Source organism: Heptranchias perlo, chromosome 18 (genome assembly GCF_035084215.1).
Source record: "Heptranchias perlo isolate sHepPer1 chromosome 18, sHepPer1.hap1, whole genome shotgun sequence".
NCBI lineage: Eukaryota > Metazoa > Chordata > Chondrichthyes > Hexanchiformes > Hexanchidae > Heptranchias > Heptranchias perlo.
Window position 1 is genome coordinate 38,154,997 of NC_090342.1, and position 19,767 is coordinate 38,174,763.

At 41.2% G+C, this 19,767-nt stretch overlaps 1 protein-coding gene across 4 annotated transcripts in view; it reads left to right on the plus strand.

The window, feature by feature from the left end:
- The first annotated feature begins 1,328 nt into the window (after nucleotides 1-1,328).
- LOC137334769 (protein FAM118A-like) overlaps nucleotides 1,329-19,767 on the plus strand; it is a 45,159-nt gene continuing 26,720 nt past the window's right edge. The window contains exons 1-5 of one of the 4 annotated variants that reach the window (XM_067999731.1): nucleotides 1,329-1,697; nucleotides 5,860-5,952; nucleotides 7,410-7,460; nucleotides 8,624-8,673; nucleotides 18,621-18,873. In XM_067999731.1, the coding sequence (XP_067855832.1) occupies nucleotides 7,434-7,460; nucleotides 8,624-8,673; nucleotides 18,621-18,873 (330 nt within the window). In that variant the 5' untranslated portion in view covers nucleotides 1,329-1,697; nucleotides 5,860-5,952; nucleotides 7,410-7,433. Of the gene's footprint in view, nucleotides 1,698-3,770; nucleotides 3,932-5,859; nucleotides 5,953-7,409; nucleotides 7,461-8,623; nucleotides 8,674-18,620; nucleotides 18,874-19,767 lie in introns of those variants that run through there. The other 3 variants (XM_067999729.1, XM_067999732.1, XM_067999733.1) reach the window with 3 other exon arrangements.

The window sequence follows — 19,767 nt, forward strand, 5'->3', positions numbered from 1 at the left end:
TTTCTGTCTTACTCCCTTCTTGAATAGGGGTGTTATGTTTGCAGTTTTCCAATTCGCTGGGACCTTTCCAGAATCTAGTGAATTCTGGAAGATTACAACCAATGCATCCACTATCTCTGTAGCCACTTCCTTTAAGACCCTCAGATGCAAGCCATCAGGTCCAGGGGACTTGTCAGCCTTTAGACCCATTAGTTTACCTAGTACTTTTTCTCTAGTGATAGTGATAGTTTTTAGTTCCTCCCTCCCCTTTGCCCCTTGATTTTCTACTATTATTGGTATGTTATTAGTGTCTTCTACTGTGAAGACAGATACAAAATATCTGTTCAATTCCTCTGCCATTTCCTTGTTATTTCCCCAGTCTCATCCTCTAAGGGACCAATCTTTACTTTAGCTACCCTCTTCCTTTTTATATACTCGTCGAAGCTTTTACTGTCAGTTTTTATATTTCTTGCTAGTTTACTCTCATAATTTATTTTCTCCCTCTTTATTATTCTTTTAGTCATCTTTTGCTGGTTTTTAAAGTTTTCCCAATCTTCGGGCTTACCAGTAATCTTTGCCACGTTGTACGCTTTTTCTTTTAACCTGATACTATCCTTTACTTCCTTAGTTAGCCATGGTTGGTTCACCCTTTTTGTGGAGTCTTTCCTCCTAACAGGGATATATTTTTGTTGTGAGTCATAAAATATCTTCTTAAATGTTTGCTACTGTTTATCCACCATCATACCATCTAATCTGTTTACCCAGTCCACTTTAGCCAATTCCGCAACAAACATGTTGTAATTTCTATGTACTGAAGGGTGATGTGAATGCTGAAGACATCAGATTTATTTTCTGAGAATATCTGGGTAATGCCCTCTAAAAGTTTTGATCTTTGACACTTTGTTGCATTTTCTAGCATTTTGTAATTATTTCAAGCCAAAGATAATTTCTCCTGATTGGGGTACGCTACTGATATTTTAAATATGAAGATAAGATAAAGTTGCAGCGAAGCTGACACAATCACCACGGTGAAGTTAAAATAAAGGGATTAACTGCGAACTCCAAAAGCTGACCCTTAAGACGTATGATGTATTTTGGATTGGGTGGAATGAGACAGAGGAAAAGAACGATGTAAACGCAGCAACCTCTCTCCATTTCACTGAAGCCTTTTTTTGAAGGTTGCCAGAGAAGCGGCCGTGGCTGCGGCGGAACCTTACTTTTTTGTTCCATTTACTTCGGCGTGTCGAGGAGGAAGCCTTTGGGCGGACAGGTTTTCGGTGAGCACTCGCTGGGTGCGTGTGGTGATTTAACTGAAAAGAATCCAAAAATCATTTGAAAGACACCTCCTCCCCTCGCGTGACGAGTGACGCTCGCTCGCGCTCGGGAAGAAGCAACCGCTGGCGCTCGAGCAAAAACAAGAGGGGAAGAGAAAACAGACCAGCGAGAGGATAACAGCCGGCCGTGTACACAGTGCGGATTCGGCGGTGTCCGTTCATACGGGCTTTATAGCAAATCAGAAATACATATTTAATTTTCCTTTGTTAATTTTGTTTTTGTGCGCAATATATTTGGTAGTTTCTCGTTGAGGGATAGGGGAAGGGAAGGAGATGGTTTTATAATTGTTTACTCAACTTCCTCAACGCGCTCCTCCCGCCTTCCATCTGAGTTTACACAAATAATTCCTGGGGGGGTGGGTAGGAGGAAGGAAACAAATGCAGGTAAGAATCATATGCGTTTGACAAATGCAAAAAACGAGGTTACATTTCTTAAAAATCGGAGGCCTCTTTATCATGTGCTGTAAGAACAGATGGATAATTCTGTTTTGAAATATGCCTTCATGTAATTGTAAACAATTTTTTCTGCAGTAATGTTCAAAATTTGTCATTTTAAATATTTTGAGCTGAATGATATTTTATCGATTCTAAAACTTCAGTTGAGTTTAATGTAGAATGAACTCTTTTTCCAGATTGTTTCCATGTTTTTACTCTTTTTTTTAAGTGGACATAAAAGTCTTTACGATGCATCTGTCCTTAATAGCTGACGTGGGAAAGATATTCCATCCACTGGTACCCTTATTGAATGAAATACTCTTCAGTATTGTCATGAGGGTTACTTAATACATCAGTACTAATACTACCATAGGAAAGACTGCTGAAAACCAATATGCCATAATGTGCAAATATGCTTCTATATGTGATGATAATTCATTATCTAAAATTGGTCTTTCCCTTCCTCCAGCAATGATAATCCTATGGTACTTCACTGTAGCTTAAATGCTCTCTCCAGACACACTCCAAGTTTGTAAGGACAGAATAGGAAATTTTCATACAATGATAATTGTTTAAGTGGTCATTGCATAGAAATTTCATGTACATTATTTTACAGAGAATTTAACAGAAATTTCAGTGAGAACACCCCTCTTCATACTTCTGTGTGTAATAGTGCAAGACAACCAACCTCTTGACATGTGTTTAGGCAACAAACCCCCTAAAATGGTCTGGCTGTAATCAACTGCACGAGCAAAGTTCAAGTAGTTTATGCTGTCTGAAACCCAAAATGTGTGACAGCTTTATAATGGATAGAGGGGTGTTATTCCCTTTTAATGTTTAGCAACAAAAAGCTTGATACTTCTTGATTTTAAATCACATGGCACAATGTCGGTCACCCCCCCCCCCTGCAGCTGAGGTCGTATGTTAGCTGTACTGCTGGAGGAAGGGAGAAAATTCAAAGGTAGAGTTATCCTTGCTTTGCCTATATCTCATGGCAGCCACGGGGGTGACCGACACTGTGCCATGTGATATAGGCTAATAGCTAGCTCGGAGCATTGCTAAGAAGGTCCTGCCTTCTTGGCTGTGGGTACTGCATGACTCAGGACTGGGGAAAAGTGAAACATTCATTAAGTGTTTATCAATAAATATTCAGATGCTTTTTTAAAAAAAAGGGAGCAGATGCAATGCATAAACAAACACATTGTACACCTGGAATTGTAATAATTATAGACTTTTTTTGTTGAATTATGGGACATTTATTGATATTCTTGTAACTTTAGAACCTACTTCTTGTACTTTTGTACCAGTACAGATGTGATCGCTTACTTTAATGCTGGGTAGATATTTGGGATAGCCACGTGACAGGACAGATTTGATGCAGGGAACTAGACACATGATAGAACCTGTGATAGAAACGTACACTGCTGTGTTGAGTGTATAATGACAATGGAGCATAGTTTTCAAGTGATAACATATGACTGTCATCCAATAGGGACAATGGTGATGAGTGATTTCTGGATAACTTCCCAAGTGTCTTGCTGTTTGAAGTAGAACCATGCTAGTAGTTCATAGTTTGCCAAGGGAGAATTCTTCCAGTTGTTTGACCAAACGTTCTCTTTCCCACCGCCCCCCCACCCCCCTCTCCACTTCCCGGAAGAGGTGACCTGATCCTACAGGGAATCCTACAGAGAAAGCAGTGGCCTAAGGGCTCACTGCCCATGTTGTGTGCTCTATGGTAGCACAGTACAGAAGCTTTTTGTACACTTGCAGATTCAAATCTCAGAAGATTTACCCAGAAATACCAAATTGCACTGGGGTCTGTAGATTTGAGAAACATACCTTCTTTTACAGGAATGGATAGCTGGACATGGGAATATTTTGAGCAATGTCAGTATCTCTGATAAGGGACCATCAACTGATATGTTTTGACTGTGGCGAACTCAGCTTTACATTGTGTACCTGCCCATTGCAGTACATATTTCTTCATTCTTCTCCTCCTCCATGCCGAATAGCTCGAGACAAACCATTTCTTCCATTGCTTTTACATCCAGAAGATCATGCTCTGGTCGTTTGCGTAACAAAGTCCCTTTTTACGTGGACAGGCTGTTAACCTGACTCACATCTCCCTACCAGAAGAATCGGCTAGATGCGATGGGGAAGTCGCCGCTGCACTCCCATTGGAGGTGAATACTCCTCTGGACATCAGTCCGCTATTCAGAGGTCAGAGCTCTGGTCGCCTGATCACCGTGGCTACAGTTGGTGGAGGGTGGGGGGGAGGCACTCTGCTCCCATCGGATACGAGTAAACCCACTATTCAGAGACCAAATCTCGTGTCACCGTTCGCCAGGACTGTCTGGAGTGGGGCTTGAACCCATAAATCCGACTCAGCCAAGGCTCACTCCTTTTTTTTTCTCCATTGGGAGGACTTAAATGTAGCCAAGGAATTGGCTGACGGGAAAGAAATGTGCTTTAAAACACTCCTGAGTTTTAAAGTACATGGAGACAGCTGCATTTGAGCAGAAGATGTTCACAAGATTTTGTATGCTGGAAAAAAGGTTTCATTATAAATCTATTGAAGTATTTTTTTGTAACTAATTATGTGTACTAGTGAGTTTTCTAACTAAAAATTTTGCTGACTTGCAGTCCCTAACAGTGTTTGTTTATTTCTGCTCTTGAAATTTTCTTTTGATGGTCTTATCTCTACTCCAGTCACAGTAATCAACTGACCATGTCACAGGGTCAGCAAATAACTGGCTAGTAAATAAGGGTTTACTTAAAGGGCTCTATTATAGAAAACATTTTGATATTTTAGAAAATCCTTATTTTCTTCAATTATTTTAATATACCCTTAATCACCTTGAGAACTTTCTTTTCATTACTTTTGAAGAATTAGGGAGGGAAACATGCATGCCAGCTGCCTTTCCTTCCCTTGGCCAGCTTTTATTCAAAATGGCATCCTGATGTTTTTTATTTGTTCTCAGGATGTTGGCAAGGCAGCATTTATTGCCCATCCCTAGTTGCCCTGAGAAGGTGGGTGGAAGCCAGCTTCTTGAACTGCTGCAGTCCTTGTGGTCATAGTGCTGACATGATGTGTCAGGTAGTGAATTCCAGGATTTTTGATCCAGTAATGATAAAGGAACAGCAATATTATGTTCAAGTCTGGATGGTGTATGACTTGGAAGGCAATTTGGAAATGATTGTGTTCCCATTAAATTGCTGCCCTTGTCCTTCTCTGTTGTGGAGGTTGTAGGGTTTAATGAGTTGCTGCAGTGTATCCTGTAGCTATGCATACTGCCGTCACAGTGTGCCATTGGAGGGGGTGTATATTGAATCGACTGTCGGAGCTGCCAGTCATGCAGACTGTTTTGTTCTGCTAGGTATTGAGCTTCTTGAGTATTGCTGCGGTATCCATTACACTCTCGACTTGAGTTTTGTAGATGGTGACACGGCTTTGAGGAGTCAGGAGGTGAGCTACTTGTCAGAGTACTACTTGTCACAGCCTTAGTGTTGATCTCATAGCCACAGTGTTGATAGAGCTCGTCCACAAGCTTCTGGTCACTGGTGACCCCCACAGGCCCCTAAAATGTTGATAGCGGGGAACTTGGCGATGGTGGTGTCATTAAAGGTCAGGGGGAGTTGATTGGGCATTTTTTGTTGTTGGAGATGGTCTTTGCCTAGCATTTATGTGGTGTCAGTGTTATCTGTCATGTGTCAGCCCAAACCTGGCTGTTGTCCAGGTCTTGCTGTTGGCTCCATGATCTGCTTCATTATCAGAAGAGTTGTCCATGGAGTTGAATGCTGTAGAATTGTCAATGAACAGCTTCACTCCTGATCTTTTTGGCAAAAGGAAGGTCATTGAGGAAGCAGCTGAAGATGCTTGGGCCAAAGGAGTTTCACTGAGGAATCCTGTAGTGACATTCTGGGGCTGCGATGAATAGTGTCTGAGAACCACAATCATCTTCCTGTCTGTTTGATGTGACTCCAGCTGCTGGAGGGTTTTCCCGGTGAGCCCCATTGACTTCAATTTTGCTATGGCTCTTTGGTACCATACTCAGTCCAACACTATCTTGATGTCAAGAGTAGTTACTTTTGTCTCTCCTCTGGCATTCAGCATTTGCATCCTTGTCTGAATGAAGACTGAGCCCAGGTCTGGAGCTGAGTGGTTCTGGTGGAATCTGATCTGACGTCAGTGAACAGGTTATTGGTGAGTAGGTGTTGCTTGATGACACGACTGATGACTCTTTCCATCACTTTGCCAATAATTGGTGATAGGTGATAATTGGCCATGGTGAGATTTATTCTGGTTTTTTTCTGGATAGGACATACCTGGGAAATCTTGCCCACTATCGGATGGATGACAGTGTCACAGCCATATTGGAACAGCTTGGCCGGGGGGTGGCTAGCTCTGGAACACAGATGTTCAGCAATACATCTGGAGTTGTTGTCTGGGCCCATAGCCTTTGTGGTATTCAGTGCACTTAGCTGCTTCTTAATTTTACTTAAACTGAACTGAATTGACAGAGCACTGGCATCTATGATGGTAGGGATAGTGAAAGCATTGAAAGAATGTGAGTGTACATTAAATTATCTTTTGACACTTCCCAAGTTGGGAGGATTGGAATATAGGAGGAGCGATCTGAGATAGATAACTGATGATCAGTAATGTTTATTAAATTTGTATCTAAGCACAAATATTTGAATGACTTTTTCCTCCCAGTATTCCCAAGGAAGACATGAGCAATATGCCCTCTCCTAACAAAGATATTCCAAGTAAAATCAATGACATGATATGGAAATCCTAGACAGGCTAATCAGGGTCAAAATAAATCCCCAGGGATAGATGGTATTTATCCCAGAGGGCCAAAAGGGACAAGGAAAGAAATTTGAAGCATTGATAATCATTATGAGGGAGTCAATGGACACTAGGGAGGCTGATGCAGTATCCATATTCCAAAATGGTGACAACCGACACAGGCAACTACAGACCCAATAGTCTAATTCCATTCTATGTAAAATAGTGAAATCGATTATTAGGAGTAAACTTGAGGGTCTTCTATACAATAGTAACTTAGTTAACAAAGAGGAAGATCCTGCCTAACAACCTCCTCGACTTCTATGAGTAGGTGGACTTATGGTAAGCCCTTTGACGTAATGTACCTCAACTTTCCAAAAGGCGTTTGACAAAGTTCCACCCACAGAGCTGTTAATTAAACTCAAAGCTGTGGGGATTCATTGTAAACCCAGGGAATCGATAAACAACTGGTTAAAGAGTAGGAAACAACGAATACTCATTAGAGGAGTTAAGTCTGAGTGAGGGAGGGGGTGGGGGGAGTACTGAGTGGGACACCTCAAGGCTCATCAGAGCTAAACCACGACTGTTTCTATTTTACATAAATGAGCTGGATTCAGAAACTCAATGCAAAGGTTCAAACTGGAGAGGCATGCTTTTAAAGATAGATATTAGGAAATTCTTCTTCACACAAAGAATGATCAACACATAGAATAAACTTCCTGATAGATTAGTGGTGGCAAATACCCTGGAATCATTTGACAAACAGTTGAATGCTACAGTGGGATGATGTTAGGATCTCTCTGGATAGATGAATCAAGATGGGCCGAATGATTGTCCTCAACCATAATTATCTTGTGACTTTCACATAGGGAGAGAGAAGTGAATAGAGCCAGATGGAGAATCACCGATACAAGGACAAAGTGAGTTTTATGTCTTATTATTAAGAATGGTCTTGTAAAAGTGAGTAGCATGTGAAGGTGGGCTTACAAAATTTTTGACCAATCATTTTGCGCCAGAGCTTCAGGATTTTGCCATGTATGCCCACTCCTGGGTTAAGTCAATGTGGAGATGTGAGTACAGGCAGGACTCTGGGAGCATTACATTGTCCCAGTTGACTAGATGCACCATAATAGCTGGCTGAAAAGGATGGGGGGGGGGGGGAAGAAAGTGACTAAATCTAGCAGAATTTAAACTGAAGTACTGGGAATCCTTAAAAGTCATAAGATATTGATACGTAGAAAAAAAATGAAGTGGGGAAGCTAATGTGCAGATATTCTCATGGATAATATTTGTGCAGCAATAACGAATGCCTGTATGGGCTTTGAAACCTTAACTCCAAAGGAAGCAAGTGTTAGAAAAGATAAATAAACTGGAGGAATTACTGCCTAAAAATGGAATTGTTCGCAGCAGGGATAACAGGAAAATAAAGCAGAGTTGAATGAATTAAATAGATCTACAAGAAGCCAAGATTTCTTCTGTCCTGTTAATTGCTCCGAGGCATATCTCTGTATGTGAGGAATGCTATAGAAATGTAAGGTGCTGTTCAATGGGATTTGCTACTCGCTAGGATGAGTTATTAGCCTTTTACATTCAGCACAAAAAGTACATCTTTCTCTAGTGATGTGTCTTGTTATATTATTAAGCCAAGGAGTATAAAGCCAAGTCAATAGTTTATCAGACGTCTGCTCCCAACGTTGGAACTGTTAAGCTATGTAATGTAAGGGCAGAAATTGCTGGTCCTGTATAAACTCCTAATGCGCTCGTGGAAGAACAGCACTAACTGTAATTTCTACATTATAATGAGTGTTTCCTTTTTTATCCTTGTAGAAACCATAAAAAAACTTGTTTCCTTTATGTATGTTTAAATTTTTATTAACTTCTGTCTATCTGATTGCGATGTTCTCAGTTCTGTTGCCAGTATTGGGTATTATGTCTACGAGATTTCTTTGAGGTACTGTTTGTCTCAGCTATAATTTTAAATGGGTCAATAAGCATTCATTAGAATGTATTATTAAACATAAGACTGATAGTGGATTATCTTGGCATTGATAGTTTTTGTTCACATACCTTTTTTGTTTTTCAGGTACACATGGATTTAGTTAACCCTTCTCAAAGCAGTGAGCACAAGTCCAGGTAAATGACCAACAATGGAAATAAATTTGATAGATGATGTAAGGACTGATAAGTGGCTGATCCAAAAGTGGAGCTTTTTAAAATTGATACACTTGGATGCAGTAGCCAAGGCCTGCAATGCAGGGCATTACTAAGGTTTAAAAGATAAGAAAAGAAAGCAAGGATGTCATAGAATGGAATGATGCAGCACAAAAGGAGGCCGTTCGGCCCATCATACCTATGCTGGCACTTTGAAAGAGCTATCCAATTAGTCCCACTCCCTGCAAATTTTTCTCCAAGTATTTATCCATTTCCCTTTTAAAAGTTACTATTGAATCTGCTTCCACCACCTTTCAGGCAGTGCATTCCATATCATCATAACTAGCTGCGTAAACATTTTTTTCCTCATGTCACCTCTGGTTCTTTTGCCAATTTTGCCGAAGCTCTGGAATTCCCTCCCTAAACCTCTCCATCTCTCTCATCCTTTAAGATGCTCCTTAAAACCTACCTCTTTGACCAAGCTTTTGGTCGCCTGTCCTAATATCTCCTTATGTGGCTCGGTGTCAAATTTTGTTTGATAACGCTCTTTTACAACTTTAAAGACGCTATATAAATGCAAGTTGTTGTTGTTGTAGTAGTAGTAATAAGGAGAATAATCCCAGCTTCTCTAGTGCCTCCACATAACTGAAGTCCCACATCCCCATTCCAGTAAATCTCCTCAGTGGCCAAGGCATAGACATCTTTCCTAAAGTATGGTGCCCAGAATTGGCCACAATATTCCAGCTGGGGCCTAATCAATGTTTTATATAGGGCTAGCATAACTTCCTTGCTTTTATACTCTATGCTTCCTATTTATAAAGGCAAGGATCCCATATGCCTTTTTACAGCCTTCTCAACTTGTCCTGCCACCTTCAAAGTCTTGTGTATGTACACCCCCGGACCTCTGTACCTGCACCCCCTTTAAAATTGTACCATTTTGTTTATATTGCCTGTCCTCATTCTTCTTACCAAAATGAATCACTTCACCCATCTGCTGTGTGTCTGCCCATTACATCAACCTGTCTTATCTCCTGAAGTCTGTTACTATTCTCCTCACTGTTTACTACATTTCCAAAGTCCAGGTCATTAATATATATCAAAAAAAGCAGGGGTCTTAATACTGACCCCTGAGGGACACCACTGTATGCTTCCCTCCAGTCTGAAAAACAACCATTCACTGCTACTCTCTACTTTCTGTCACTTAGCCAATTTCGTATCCATGCAGCCATTGCCCCTTTAATCCCATGGGCTTCAATTTTGCTAATGTTTTTTGTGTGGTACTTTATCAAATGCCTTTTTGAAAGTCCATATGCACAACATCAACCGCACCACCCTCACAGCTCTCTCCATTATTTTATCAAAGAATGTAATGATCAAATGATGCCACAGTTAGATTTTTAAAGACCTGTAGAAGATCAAGGAGTTGCGGAATTTTTAGGTCCTGGGAAATAATGAGGTGGATTAGGAAACAGCAAAGTGAATCTTAATTTCAACAGATTGAGGATGCAGGGAGGAGGAAGAGGACACAGGGCGAGATATTTGCAGTTTGGAAAGAAGATATCAAAAAAAGTCAGGAGTACTGCATGTAGCACTAGGCATAACATAGACAGAGACAAGAATGCATTCTATAACAAAGGTTCCAACAGAGGTTGGAGGCTAAAAATAAAAAAATATCATTAATCGGATTACAGGCTATTGTTGTATCCTGTGCAGGAGTGTGAGAGATGTTGCAAGCGCCTCTCCTGAAATGGGCATAGTATTCAAATCTATAACCTTAGACTTGATAGCGATTTAATTTTTGTGCTAAGTGTTTAGCATGAAAGAGGAAATTGAACTTCTTGGAGGCAGCTTCAGCAGTTTGGAGTTATGGGAGAATTATTGCATTATATTATGTGACCATTTGGGAAGAGTTCCCTTGTTTGCTGTAAATGGTATATAGTGGAAATCTGAAATCTTTGCCCCTTGGTGTATAAGTTTTTACTCATTAAGTCAGAGTTGCATTTTTCTTGACATGCCACAATGTCACCAGGAGAGTGAAACAAATTTTGTGCACATATCAATTGTTGCAGTTGATTCATTCTTGAAAACGACAGTGAGGTGATGTCAAAGATTTTCAAGAACTTTGTCAAATTACTGAGGGAGTTTGGAGCCAAGAGCCTGCATTTCATTCCTGCCTTTTGAGTGTGAGAATGTAGAAAGGAAGATGTGGGTGCACTTTATATGGATAATTTAGATGGGAGCCCTCAGCTAGAAGCCTATTTCGGAAATTTGGGTGTGCATTGTTCACAATTTTTCTGATTCTTCATTTAAATGTTCAGAAAATCATGTGCAGTACATACCAGAATTTCTGATTGAGGCTCCTGATCAGTGGCGTGGCTTTGAAAAATTATCCCTACTCTTCAGTAGTAAATAGGAGAAATTGTTAAAACTGTTACATGAATCCTGATATACTCTGGGCTTTTACATGAAATGCTGCTAAGCAGATGTTTAGTCTGAGGGTTAGTGGGGAGGAGAGCACAACCTTCCATACCTTTTTATTTCTGCCATTAGTTACAGGGTTATTGGAAAGAAATTTTAAACAATGACAAATTGATCATGTTAAGTAGCTTACAAATCTGTTCCTTACTATTTTGAGGCTGCCTTGTTAAAATGTACAAGTCAGTGGAGAATTACCCAATCATTTAAATTAAGCAGCATAAATAACAGCAAAGTGGCAATTTAGTGCTAAAAATGCTAATTATTAGATAATTTGAATTAAGAGGGTCAGATTTTAATCATACCATCCCTTAATAATGATTTGCAGCCCTTTGCCTTCAGAACAACCCTGTCCTGAAGTGATGATCTCTCAACAGAAGTTACATAAAATCCAATAATTGATTATTGGATTTATTTTTTGTAGTTTGGTTTGGAATCAGCCAGGCATGAATCTCACAGGTTGTGAAGCTTGTTTAAATTAACAGCTGTTTGGGTATTGCCAGCTCAGCAGAGGACTGTCTGGATATTGTGTACATTTGCATTGTTCTATGGTACTTGATAGCCAAAAGATAAAAACTGAAATCCTGCTAATTGTGTTAGAAAATACCAGTGTTTAATATATGTACATTATCGTGCATTATAGGTTTCAAACTGGGGTCCCTTAAAAGAAAAAAAAAATTTGTATTTATTTCGTGCCTTTCACGACTTCAGGAGGTCCCAAAGTGCTTTAGAGCCAATTAAGTACTTTTGAAGTATAGTCACTGTTGTAATGTAGGAAACGCGGCTGCCAATTTGATCACAGCAAGGTCCCACAAACAGCAATGTGATGATGACCAGATAATCTGTTTTATTATTGTTGGTTGGGGGATAAATGGTCTTCCTGAATGGATGAATTAAGATGTGTCAAATGGCCCTCCTCATCCATTGTTATCTTGTGATTTGAAGATGAGGATAGAAGTGAGTGGTGAGCAGAACTTAGTGCAGGAATGGATTTGGATGGCTGAATTTGAACAAGGTGGACTTTATGGAGGGTGGACAATGAGAAGATGGCAAGGAAGACATGAGAGACATTGAATCTAGAGGACAAAAGCTTAGAAAAGGATTTCTGCAGCAGTGGCGGTGGGGTAGCGGCAGAGGCAGGCATCATTGGAGAGGTGGAAATAAGTGGACTTGGTGACGGAGTTTGAAGCTCAGCTCCAGGTTGAACAGGATGTCATAGTTTTGCACGGTTTGGGTCAGCCTGAGCAGGTGTCTAGAGAGGGGGGATGGAGTTAGTGTCAAGGGAATGGTGTTTATGGCAGGGCTGAAAATGATGACTTTGCCGGATGGTCTTAGTGGGGGATGAATCAGTGACAAAGAAACAAAGTTTATGATGGGAACTGAAAATGGTTTTGGGTTTTGGTCAGATTGGCAAGCAGCCATGAGAAACATGCATTGCCTGAAGGGCATATGGTCAAAAAGTTAAAATCACATTTTCTGCTTGAGATGCAGGTACCCCACAGCAACACTTGCTGCTCAACATGAATACAGCAAGTGATAGATTCACTTATCTGTCCTCACACCAGTAGGTTTCAGAAAGTATCTGTTTGCAGTGGCAGGTGCAACACTTTTACTTTTGCATACATCTTAATAGTTATCTTATCAGAGCTCCCTCTACGGGCATTCCACAGGCTCAAGTACACTTGGAAGACTGGGTTTCCTGATCAACCCTGATCACAGCGGCAACTGCTGCAGGATACATCCTTGGTGGCAGATTTCAAACAGCTGAGCATAGTCTTCCATTTATGATACTGCTTCCAGGTCATACAATTCAAATGCTTCCATCTCCTTCCAGGAAGCAGGAATTCCACGAGTGTATCCTAGCGCTGATTACTGTAGCAATTTTTGTGGGACAAACTTAAGCCTTTTTTTGACACTGTTAAAACCAAGCCTTTTTGCACATTGATCCCTGAGATACATTTGTCCAAGCAGATTGATCAATGCCATAAGATGATCGTCTTAAGACAAATGTAAAGAAGATACTGTAGCTACAAGGTCACCATTGTCTGTTTCTGCTGATTGCCTCCCTTACAGGATGGCGTCCCTCTGCCATGAATCCATGGCATGTGGACTGAGTCACAAGCTTCTTATAAAACAATCATTTTATGTTCCGAGGAGCTTGGTTAGTCTTGCTGCTGTTTAAAGCTTAGGTAAAAGTTTGAATAGACAATACCATTGTTCCAAGGTATATTGATGAATAACATAGTACCATTCTGAAGTGGTCCATGTTCAGTCTTTACGGTAGAGGACACTAAGAATATCCCAACACTGGACAAACAGGGGGCTCTAGGGGGGGAGGAGCTAAATACGATTAAAATCACTAAGGAATTGGTACTCAGTAAATTAATGGGACTCAAGGTGGATAAATCCCCAGGACCTGATGGCTTACATCCTAGGGTCTTGAGGGAAGTGGCAGTGGGGATTGTGGATGCTTTGGTAATAATTTTCCAAAATTCTCTGGTCTCGGCAAAGGTCCCGGCGGATTGGAAAACTGCTAATGTAACACCCTTATTTAAAAAGGGTAGTAGGCAGAAGGCTGGAAATTATAGACCAGTTAGCCTAACATCTGTGGTGGGTAAAATTTTGGAGTCTATTATTAAGGAGACAGTAGTGGAACATTTGGATAAACATAATTTAATAGGACAAAGTCAGCATGGCTTTACGAAGGGGAAGTCATGTCTGACAAATTTGCTTGAGTTCTTTGAGGACATAACGTACAGGGTGGATAAAGGGGAACCAGTGGACGTAGTGTATTTAGACTTCCAGAAGGCATCGACAAGGTGCCACATAAAAGATTATTGCTCAAGATAAAGAATCACTGGATTGGGGGTAATATTCTGGCATGGGTGGAGGATTAGTTATCTAACAGGAAGCAGAAAGTTGGGATAAATGGTTCATTCTTGGACTGGCAACCAGTAGCCAGTGGTGTTCCGCAGGGGTCGGTGCTGGGTCCCCAACTCTTTACAATCTATATTAACGATTTGGAGGAGGGGACAGAGTGTAACATATCAAAGTTTGCAGATGATACAAAGATGGGAGGGAAAGTGGAGAGTGAGGAGGACATAAAAAACCTACAAGGGGATATAGACAGGCTGGGTGAGTGGGCGGAGATTTGGCAGATGCAATACAATATTGGAAAATTTGAGGTGATGCACTTTGGCAGGAAAAATCAGAGAGCAAGTTATTATCTTAATGGCGTGAAACTGGAAAGTACTGCAGTACAAAGGGATCTGGGGGTCCTAGTGCAAGAAAATCAAAAAGTTAGTATGCAGGTGCAGCAGGTGATCAAGAAGGCCAACGGAATGTTGGCTTTTATTGCTAGGGGGATAGAATATAAAAACAGGGAGGTATTGGTGAGACCGCACCTGGAATACTGCATACAGTTTTGGTCTCCATACTTAAGAAAAGACATACTTGCTCTCGAGGCAGTACAAAGAAGGTTCACTCGGTTAATCCCGGGGATGAGGGGGTGGACGTATGAGGAGAGGTTGAGTAGATTGGGTCTGTGGAATTTGCTGCCCCAGGAAGCTACATCATTAAATAAATTAAAAACAGAAATAGACAGTTTCCTAGAAGTAAAGGGAATTAGGGGTTATGGGGAGCGGGCAGGAAATTGGACATGAATTTAAATTTGAAGTTAGGATCAGATCAGCCATGATCTTATTGAATGGTGGAGCAGGCTCGAGGGGCCGATTGGCCTACTCCTGTTCCTATTTCTTATGTTCTTATGTTCTACGTACACACATCCTTTCCAAAATACTAAAAAAAAGTTCGATATCTTGGTCATTCCATCAGCTGCAGCGTAATTGTGGCCTTGGTGGCATTTTTTTGTAGCCAGGAGCCCATTAACATACTATTTGAATATAGATCATCTGATGCACTGGATGCAAATTAGTCTTGTACCAGTGAAGTCTCCGAGCGAACAGAATTCAAATTATTCCAGCATAGGCAAATATTAAATCAAACTACTGATTTCTTACCACAAACAGGAGAAAATTGTCCCAAGGTGATTCGCAGAGGTGTAATCGGACAAAAATAAACTACAGGTCAGAGAAGGAGCTATTAGGAGCAGTGTTCAAAAGCTTGGTCAAAGAGGTGGGTTTTAAGGAAAGTCTTACAGGAGAAGAGTTCGGCGGAGAGACAGAGGGGTTTAGGGAGGGAATTCCAGAGTATTGCACTTAGACGGCAGAAGGTATGGCTGCCAATGATGGGCAACATGAAAAGTGGCTAGAGTCTGAGAAACAGATTTCTGGGGTGAGGGGCTATAAGGCTGGAGGAGGTTGCAGAGATAGGGGTGAGGCCATGAAAGGAATTAAATACGAAGATGAGAATTTTAAATTGGAGGCGTTGGGAGACCGGGAGCCAATGTAGGTCAACGAGCACAAGGTGATGGGTGAGCAGGATACGGCAGCAGAATTTTGGATGACTAGAAGGTTATGGAGGTTGGAGGAGAAGTAGTTGAGTCTGGAGGTGACAAAGGTATGGACGAGAGTTTCAGCAGCATATGGGCTGGGGCTGGGGCAGGGGCGGCCGATGTTAGAGGTGGAAATAGGCAGTATTTGTAATGAGGATATGGGTCAAAGCTCAGCTCAGGGTTCAATAGGTTACAAACAGTCTGTTTGAACCTGACGTACCTCAGAAAGGGGGATAGAATCAGTGGCAAGGGTACAGTGTTTATGACGGGGTCCAAATGCAATACTTTGGTGTTCCCAATGCAACACTTTGGTGTTCCCAATGTTCAACTGGAGGAAATTGTAGCTCATCCTCAAGTGTTCTCAATGTATCCAATTTAGACTTCTGATCCTTGTGTTTAAATTCTTTCATTTCTTTCATGGCCTTGCCCTCCCTTTTTCTATGACTTCTTCCAGCCCTACCACCCCACCTCCGAACTCTGCGTTCCTCCAACTCTGGCATCTTGTGCATTTCCCCTCCCTTTGCCCCACTATTGGTGGTTGTGCCTTCAGCCACCTGAGCCCTATACTTTGGAATTCCCTTCTTAAACCCCTCCAACTCTCCACTTCCCACTGCTCCTTTAAGACCCTCCTTTGACCAAGGGGTCAATTTTAACTCTTTCGGCAGGAAAGAGGGGGCAGTGAGTTGACTGCCCGTTTTACACACAATCGGGCGGGGTATAAAATGGGCAGCTGACTCGCTGCCATCCCTTTCCCGTCTGGCAGTAACAGTTAAAATTGGCCCCATAGCTTTTAGTCACCTCCTAATGTGTCCTTTGGCATAGGGTCCATTTTTGACTGATTATGCCTCTGCGAAGCATCTTGGGATGTTCTTCTATGTTAAAGGTGCTATATAAATGCAAGTTGTTGTAGTACAGTGTTAGGTCTATACTACTAGCAACAATGGGAAAAAGACACATTTACATCAACAGTAGATACAAAAGTATGTTTTGTTTCAGTGCTAAGACCATGAAATTAGTTACGTTACAGTAAATTCTTGTACTGTTACTCCTGTTATACAAAACTCCACCACTCCTGGGGGTCACCATTGACCAGAAACTTAACTGGACCAGCCACATAAATACTGTGGCTACAAAAGCAGGACAGAGGCTGGGTATTCTGCAGCCAGTGACTCACCTCCTGACTCCCCAAAGCCTTTTCACCATCTACAAGGCACAAGTCAGGAGTGTGATGGAATACTCTCCACTTGCCTGGATGAGTGCAGCTCCAACAACACTCAAGAAGCTCGACACCATCCAGGACAAAGCAGCCTGCTTGATTGGCACCCCATCCACCATCCTAAACATTCACTCCCTTCACCTCCGGCGAACCGTGGCTGCAGTGTGTACCATCTACAGGATGCACTGCAGCAACTCGCCAAGGCTTCTTCGACAGCACCTCCCAAACTCGTGATCTCTACCATTTAGAAGGACAAAGGTAGCAGGCACGTGGGAATAATACCACCTGCACGTTCCCCTCCAAGTCACACACCTTCCCGATTTGGAAATATATCGCCTTTCCTTCATCGTCGCTGGGTCAAAATCCTGGAACTCCTTACCTAACAGCACTGTGGGAGAGCCTTCACGCGGACTGCAGCAGTTCAAGAAGGTGGCTTACCACCACCTTCTCAAGGGCAATTAGGGATGGATAATAAATGCTGGCCTTGCCAGCGACGCCCACATCCCATGAACGAATTAAAAAAAAACTTGTGTTTAATTCCACGTTAATGCCCAGTGCCCTGTGCTTACTGACCTTCACTAGCTCCCTGTCCCGCAATGTATCAAATTGAAAATCTTTATCTTGATCTATAAAATCCCTCCATTGCCATGTTTAATCCAATTCCTGCAAACTCCGACATCCCTCCTGAACTCTTTGCTCCTCTGATTGTGGCCATCTGTTAATTCCCCCCCCCCACACTGTTGGTAGTAGAGCCTTTTGCCTCTCCACCTATATCACCTCAAGGAATATTTTCAAACCTGAGGTTTTCAACAGCTGTCCATTCCATTTCCTTATCTCTTTACTCAGTAATATACCCAGTCGTTATTAGTGAAGCATCTTGGGATGTTTTCAACGTTAAAGGTGCTACCTAATTGTTGCTGTTAATGCAGAGCAGCTGAATTGCTAAAAGCGATATTGGCACTGTGGCAATGTGCTTTTTCACTGGCTTCACTTCAAACCTTGGTGCATCTAAATAGCTTTAACATATACAAAGTGTGGTCGAATGGCAGAAGCATTTTTTTTCATTAAGAAAACTTGTTTTAATTTCACAGTGTAATTATTTTCTGCAACTTTAGACTTTTGAGCTTCCATCGTGGTCCTTCTAAACTTGAAACATCACTTGATATAGAAAGGCTATGATTTTCCCAAAAATGTATGACTCAAAATAATGGGAGAATGCAATTAAGACCTCTGTAAGAAGTGTCAATCATTAAACATCTAGAAATGAGCACAAATGTATGTATCATAACATACTTAAATTATACTCTTGTATTTTAAGGTGGCCTTTAATGTCAAATTAATTAATCTTTCAGCTGCTCTTAAAGAGAGAAGAAAAAATTAATCCCTTTTCTAAAAAATCATACTTGATTATTTATACCAAAGCTATTGATTGAAAATATGTTGTCTAGACTGGGGCTTCCAGCAGGTCTAGAACAAAAGTTTTAGCTTACTGATAGATAAGCGGGGGAGAGTAATGCACAGAGGTCTCTGTTTGAGAACTGCTCCCAAGACTTGAACAGTAGCATAAAAGTGCTTTAATTCTCCATGCTAACAGAAACTGAGGCAGTGGTCGGAATGAGCTTGTTATTTTCAGTAGGTCAAATTCTTAAAGGGATAATGGCTCAAGTGGTTTCTCTCGGTGGGTAGCAGAATATTTATTTCTGTATGTTGAGCTACATTCAGAGAATGAGGAAGACAATGGCCATTGTTTTTAGTCCAATTTTCTTTATTCCCTACACTCTGAAGGAAGTTCTTGAAAAGTCTGACCCGAAAGGAGCCTTGTGAATTGCTGTTGGTGATTGGAACAGGAGTGAGTGCTGCTGTTGCTCCACATATACGTGCACTGTGTTCATGGCGAAGTTGCATCGAAGCAGTAATCAATGCAGCTGAAGATCTGGAGGTGCTTCATCCTTCCGATATCATGGAGTTCCGTCAGAAAGTAAAAGAAGATCGTGATCTTCTTGTGCTTGCCCATGATCTGATCCGGAAAATGTCACCAGTAAGTCATAAGTGTTTTGAGATGTGGAGTAAAACATTCACACATTTCAGAGAAATGCCTGTAAGCACAAATTTTATTCACATACTTGGAGTTTGAGCAAAATAATAAACCCAAGAATTTTAGTTTGAAGTTTAGTTTTAATTATGCTTCAAAAGTTGTAAAAAAAAACAACTTTTTTTCTGGTTTCAAAAGACTGAGGAAAAACTGTATCCTATAATTTTATTATATACATTTAAATTTAAATTCTTCCTTTTTGTGTGCATCAAGGGGTGATGGGGAGTGAAATAGTTCTGACAGTTTTGTTACCCAATGTTAGGATTACGCATTTAGGTATAGCACAGCTTTCACACCTCCCAAACAATGTGCCTTTGTCCGAAACTCAGAACAGCACCCCGTAACCACTCCAACCAACCATACAGCCTTTTTTTTGTGCTTGGTGCTGTTAGATCTTCACCATCAGCAGGCAGGTGAGGCTTTGATCCAATTAGTCTGGCTTGGATTTGAACCTAGGCCTGAGATGCCACACAGTTCTCCAATTGGACTTATTAAATTAAGTTTGTTTTCTTACCAGGTTCAAGGTTATGCATGATGTTATAGATGTGCAGAGAAAGAGCAAAAAGTACTTGGTACTTGAAAATGAAATTGCCATGAAACTACAAAGTTATGCATTTATAATCTCCCATAGTTTTGCTAACAGTTTGTCCTATCCTCACCCGATCTTTGTGCCTGACGCATTCAGTTGCTATGACCTCTTTCTATTTCCTGCTTCTCCCAAACTCTCTGTTTTCTTTCACTGATATGTCTTTGGTGATGCCTCTATTTTTCTGATCTCTTCTACTCTCTCTTTCTCGCGCTCCCTCTCACCCGCTTAATCTGAAATAAATATAGAAAATA